At 35.3% G+C, this 6652-nt stretch overlaps 1 protein-coding gene across 1 annotated transcript; it reads right to left on the reverse strand.

Annotated features, from left to right (window-relative positions):
• Positions 1-3410: 3410 nt before the first annotated feature.
• LOC117919351 (rho-N domain-containing protein 1, chloroplastic) lies at positions 3411-6182 on the reverse strand. Its single transcript, XM_034836531.1, has 2 exons — positions 6081-6182; positions 3411-4756 (listed from the first exon to the last, which is right to left on the reverse strand). The coding sequence occupies exons 1-2, from the start codon at positions 6106-6108 to the stop codon at positions 3657-3659; spliced, it is 1128 nt and encodes a 375-aa protein (XP_034692422.1). The 5' UTR covers positions 6109-6182; the 3' UTR covers positions 3411-3656.
• Between the last annotated feature and the right edge of the window lie 470 nt (positions 6183-6652).

Consider the following 6652-nt stretch of genomic DNA (forward strand, 5'->3'; position numbering starts at 1 on the left):
TTTGGGGATTTTATGGTTTTAATTATATTTTTATTTTTATTCTTAAATAATATAGTGTCATTTTAATATCTTTTAGTGGTATGGAAAAAGGCCATGTGATAAAAATAAAATAAAAATAAAAAAATTATAAAGCATTGATCGAATATTTATCGATTTTGTGATCTGGATGATACAAATATATGATATCGGGTACAAATAAATACGATCAAAGTATAATATAAAATAATAAAATCAAATTATTTATGTTGTAATTAATTTGGTTTTTAAATAAACATTCATGCCGTAGGACCATTCCATAAATATTAAGAATGAAAATTATTCAACCCCACATGACCTCAACTTTGACCCACCATCAACCACTGATTAGGACTTAAAAGAATATTCCCCCAACCTTAACTAGTCAACAAGCCACAATTAATCTATATGGTCATATGATGCTTTCATCAATAAAGTAGGTCACTTTTTTTTCCACAAATTTATTTATTATTGATTAGACATCATTAGAAGGTAATATTATGTCTAGGAAAAAAAAAATTAACCATTTGTCACATCATTTGAATTAAAAAAACCAAATCATTTCTAATAGACCTTAAATTAATCAATTTCCAATCATTGGGGTTAATGGATAAGATTAGGAGGAAAAATGGGATAGGTGGTATCAAATTGATGATGCCTTATGAAAGGAAAAAAAAAATCATAAAATTTATCCGTTTCAATATTTTCTAACACAAATACAACTTGCTTAAACATAATGAATTGGTTTCGGTCTAATTATATCATATTAATATATATAATTTATATACAGGTATATCACTCAAACATTATTAATAAAACTCGAGGAAAGTCATGACTTAAAGAGATTAAAAATATATTTGATAATGTTTCTATTTGGTGAATGATTTTTCAATTTTTTAAAAGTATTTTTTAAATTTTATAAAATATTTGATTTTTTTTCAAAACATTTTTATATTAGAAGTATTTTGTAAAAATACTGTCAAACAAATAGAGTCTAAGATAGAAGATATTTATATATGAAATGCCATTATATAATGAAATAAAAATCCCAAGACCTTATCAACATTAACAACTTTGAACAAATGTGTAGTCAAACTTGAAAAGAAGTTTGGTTGGCAAAATCAAACCCCACCATTATTTTCTGTTACATAGCTTTCATATAAATCTAAAGTTAGGTTTCTCATGGGTGTCTGCCAGATTCCTATATTTGTAGGGGGGGTGGAGGGCTCTGTTTGCATTGAGATTCCTACCATCTATACTTCACCCAAATGGGTGTAGGTATCCAAAATGGTATATGTAGGGACATCAAATTTTCAAGTTTATAATGGAGATTTTTAGTCTAAAAGGGTTGTAATTCTAACCATTTATTTTACCATTAGGGCAAAAAGATTCATGATAATACTTATAGGATGTGACTTATGTAATTATTATGTTTCATTCACATTCTCTAGAGTTACTTTAGAAGGATATGTGTATCTTTGACTTGAAATTTATTTTGATATTTAAAAAATTATTTGATAAAATTATTTTTGAAGAAAAATACATATATAAATTTATTGAATAGGATAATAATTTTTTTTTGTGTGGGATTCATTCAGTGATAAGTCTCCATCACATTCCTCTGCAAAATCTAAGAGAGCCTGAGGAATCTATGAAAGGGAAGGAAGGAGCTAAACCCTACATGAAGTGATTCCAAAAGAACCCACTCAAGTGGGATTGAGTTAAAGGGTCTAGGGCAGGAAAATAAAAAAGAAAAAAAGAAAACCTAGAATTTGAAATTAGAATAAGCTATTTTTCTAACATGTCTTAAAAAGAAATATTAATTAAATAAAGTTTCTGTATTTGTTACTAGATTGGCAAATAGTATCTAAGTGGGATCCCAAATGAAAGGTATAGGTTGAAGTAGGGCAGTTTTGAAGCCAAGATGACCTGTGGGTAGGGTGGCAAAGGGAGGGACCTACCCTAGTAAAGGACCATGAGTTATTAGCTAGCTGGTGAGGGAAATAGTATACCCAAATGGTAACCCCATTGCATTCTATGGATGGCATTCTCTTTTAGCTACCCCACTGCTCCATTCTCCCTGGCAGTGGCCTCACTGAGAGCCCTTCAACTTCTGCTTCACATGTTCAAGGGCCTTCAAACTTGTGCCCTTGAGCAATGTGCCTAGCAACCAAACCATAAAGCATTACTTAAAAGGGTTTTGAATCTTATTCTTGTTCTATGGTCTCATCACATGGGCTAAATAATTCTTTTTTTCCTAGGTTTAACAAAGACGTCTACTTAATAATCATCGATAACCTTTGCCGTATACGGCATGTTGCTACTGCAAAGGGATAATGTAATGAATAAAAGAATGAGTTCCCATATGGGGGTTGGATTTTGAAGAAAGGACAGTGACTTCAAAAAGTTTTCATCTTTATCATTAGGGAAAACCCCCCACACCCACCTTAAGCTTTCGCTGCCTCTTCAGCTTATGATATCCAGCTAGGTATATAGTGAAAAGTTGGGACCTTGTGGTGGACATAAGCCCATGTCAGTACATGGGTAACTCAAAAGAAGAGTGACAGAAAGGTCCGGATTTCATCCATGGAGCAAAGGCATGTGGTGGTTTCACCCTCTGGCTTCCAAAATGGAGGGGTAGGGCCACTGATGTTACAATGGGTAATGGTGTGGCCTCATGCCAAACCTCAGGCCTCAGGTGTTTCCACTTATGTCCTCAGAAAGGAGACATGCCTTTCATAGGAGGGCATTATTAAAGCACACATTTGGCTTGTCCTCATCAAGCAAGAGGCCAACTGAAACACCCCAAACCTAAATTCTGAAGAGCACTGCACTTTTCCCCTGGTCATGGACACCCATCTTTCAAATTTTAAATCATTATTTAGGAGAAAAATGAAAAGGGAAAGCATCATTTTTTTTTCCGGTCACATGCATGGGGGCATAGTATTGAATATAGATGCCGTCCTTTGTTCAAAAAAGTTCTAACACATAATACAATAATAACACATCCATGGACAATGCAGTGTACTTGGATGCAAGATGCCTGAATCACTGGCTTGACCCCGTTCCCCCAGAGACCAGATCTTGGCAAGTTTACTAAATGGGCTCTGTCGGCACTGACAAATTCGGCTTTTCTACATCTCTAGGCCCAGAAGCCCAAGTAGGTTCTGCTACCAACCAAGCCAAGCACAACGTAGCATGAAGGTTTGGCATGGTTTCATCTTCTTTTTCCTGTTCTCATTTGATGTAAGATCAAATATATACAACATGAACCAGGAATTAAAAAAGACCATATGGACAGCAGATTCAAAATATAAGCATTACTTCAGGAAATTATGACATCAAAACCAGAATAGCGGTAAAACTGGCAGACGAGAGAACAATCAGAGAAGAACTATGTCAAAACCTCATCAAGGAATCCCATGCATTCATAAAGGAGCTAAGAAGTTAAAAGGCTAGTTTGATTCACTACTATCTCTGAAAATCCAAAACGATCCAAGTCCTTGAATAACATGCAAGGGATTGAATCTTACAGACCGGGAATAGAAATGGTTGATACACTAAAAACAAAAAGGCACATCCCAAAACTATCTCAACACACAAAAGTGGCTCTGTGTTTTTCATCTTTCATGCTTCATGGATCAGATTGAGCGCCCAATTAACAGCTCCATGAGCTCGCCTTTCTTCAGCTTTGAGAACCCTTTCATGCCTCGGGACTTTGCAAGGGCCCTCAATTCTGGTAGTTTTAATGCACTCAAATCCCTATGTTGAGCAGATTCCTGTTCTTCTGCATCTTCATCATCGTAAACCTCAGTATCTGAAGACTCAGCATCTGACAACTCATCAAATACATCCCCATCTGGGAATGCGGTCACAGGCTCAAGCTCTGGTTCAGGTTCAGGCTCTGGCTCTGGCTCTGGCTCAGGTTCTGGCTGAGAATAAGTCTCAACTAGGCTCTTCTTTTTCTTCCCACCCATATTTGGATTTGAGACAGAATTTACTGTGTCCCTTCCAGGATAGTATTTTACTCGTGGAACTGGAGATTTACGCTGGAAATTTGATGCTGGCCTGGTAAAAGAGGCATTAGGTTCTTGGGCCTCATCCCTCATACTGCTATTTAGATCAAAGAAACTTGTGCTTTTCTCTTCATCAAATGGGCCATTCTGATCAGGCTGGCTCAAATTGAAGTCTCTGCTACTACTTCTTCTCTTACCTTGTTCAACTGAGTGTTTTCTCAAGAGTTTAAGAAGGGAATCCACATTTTCACTCTCTTTAGCTTGTCTTTGTGATGCTTCACTCTTCCTTTCTTCTTTCATTGCTGCTCTTTCCCGAAGCTGAGCTTGCACCTTCCTGAATAGTTCCACAATCTCCTTTTCTCTAGGTCCTGGGGTTGCTGTTACTTGGAACTTTGGGCTACCTGAAAGAGAAAGTAAAGGCCCATTTTTTGATGATAAGAATTCAGATTCTTCAAGGTTTTCAGAGTTGTTATTCTCTTCATTATGCCTGTTCCTGCCTCGGGAGAATCCATGTCTGCTTTGCCTTGAGAAGTCTGGGTTTCTCCTATTGCCACTAGAACTTGCATTGCACATAAAAGATGCTCCCCTGGATATGCATTTTAGTGGTACAATCTTAACCTGTGAAAGGGTTTTGTAGTCACACCGAGAAGTGCAAGGGGATAAAGCAACAGCTCTTCTAGAAACCCCTGAGCAAGGGAGACATCTGCCATCCGATGGTCCATAACCTACAACCACAGCCAAGACTCATACCTATAAGTCCAGTGCATTATAATCATTCATTGGATGGAAAACCTTGTCTATGAAATGCAACCTCCATGAGCACCCAAATTACATAGGCTTGCAATGAAAAGTTTAAGCGAAATTACGCGTTCTGACCAGGATATTTACATGGCAAAAATGTTTGGATGATCAGCTGGTTTTGGACTATTTCCCTTGACCTGATGGTTTCTATTTTGAAACCCCAGTTAAGAGACAAAATATACCATGCTTCTGTTCATAGACATATCCATCAATGCATTTTAAAAACCGAAAACTCATGTCTCACACAGTTCATGACCTCATTGAATAAAAAAATCTTAGAGCAAGACAAATCAATTGTATAGCTATAGAGCATAAAAAGAACCAAGGAAAGAAAAAGTGCCAAGGTTGTTCCAGTCAAATTATCAATTCTCAGCCTGCTTCAGAAAATATAACTCAACTTCTAATTAGTAGCAGTGTCGAATTTTATAGTTTACAATGAAAAAAGATGGTGACATATAGGTTTGGAGAATAGATTTTGAAGTTAGAATTGAACTCCCAGCTCTTAAGAGTCAGATTCAACAAAGCCCATCAAAACGCCTAGACATGACTTCTAACCCGACTTTATTATCAAAATTAAAAGCAGCTGTGGCTTTTTTTCTTCTTTCTTTTTTTGATAGGTAAATTTTGATCCCCCATTGCAAATGAACTCACCAAAGACATTGACGAGGCCACGAAAACTTTTAGTAATAGAAATCCAGAATATTAATATCAACAGAAGCTATTGAACAACAAAGCAACCTCCAACATACCACGCATAATTATCAGCAACGTCATGTAATAAACTACCCACAGAAACATTTCATCAAACGGATGGCATGCAACACCCAAATTTCACAATTCCCAAAAGCTTAAACAGAGAGACCAAATGGGAAACAAAAGTTTCAACGTAATCTCGAATACGAGACCCAGAAGACTCATTCCAATCTTCATAACCTTTTCTCATCAGCAAAGATTAAAATACATCATAATAAACATAACAACATTAAAAAAGTCCCCATATAACGCAGGTGGATATAAACAAGGATAAAAACGCAGAACATCGTGCATGTGGGTAAGTAATATTTGAAGTCAAGTGCAACTACAAAACCCTAAATCTCCATTTGGGTGCCGAGAAAAAGGTATTTGTGAACATTTCCAAGTTTTTAGCACTTATCCGGCGAACCAAACAGAAGGGGCTAAAGAAGCTGAATCAGTAGATATTAGAGTATAGAGGGAGAGAGAGAGAGAGAGAGAGAGAAGAGAAAGTACCTGCGGCGAGATGGATTGCTCGAGACATGGCTATGGAACGTCTCAGTGGGCGTTTCGCATTTTCAATGTTGCGTGTTTGTTGTTGCTTCCAAATTTATATACTCTGCATATTTGAATATTTGTCAATTGAGGGAAAAAATATATATTATTATTATTATTATTATTATTCTTATTATTATTATTACATGAATTATTTCAAGTCAAAAATTTATTTATACTCTATAATCCAAAATTTCTTATTAAAATATTTCATCTTTTTTGTTATACCTGTAATAAAAATAAAATAATTGATATTATAATTAGAAATCAAATAGGAAGTGAAAAATTAAAACCAAAATATTGATTTTGGTGATTAAAATTTATTCTCTATGATTGATTATCCCTTTCATGGGTAGATATTTTTTCCTATTTCATTGCAACTCCATGACAGGAGTCTCACCTCTTTTCATAGCCCAACTCTTCTCTATACTTTTTATTTTTAAATTTATTTTAATCACATTTTCCTGAATTTTCTTTCCAACTACAATTTTATAATTGCTTTTTTTTTTTTATAAAAAAAAAGTTTTATTACA

This window comes from Vitis riparia, chromosome 7 (genome assembly GCF_004353265.1).
Source record: "Vitis riparia cultivar Riparia Gloire de Montpellier isolate 1030 chromosome 7, EGFV_Vit.rip_1.0, whole genome shotgun sequence".
NCBI classification, from domain to species: Eukaryota; Viridiplantae; Streptophyta; class Magnoliopsida; order Vitales; family Vitaceae; genus Vitis; species Vitis riparia.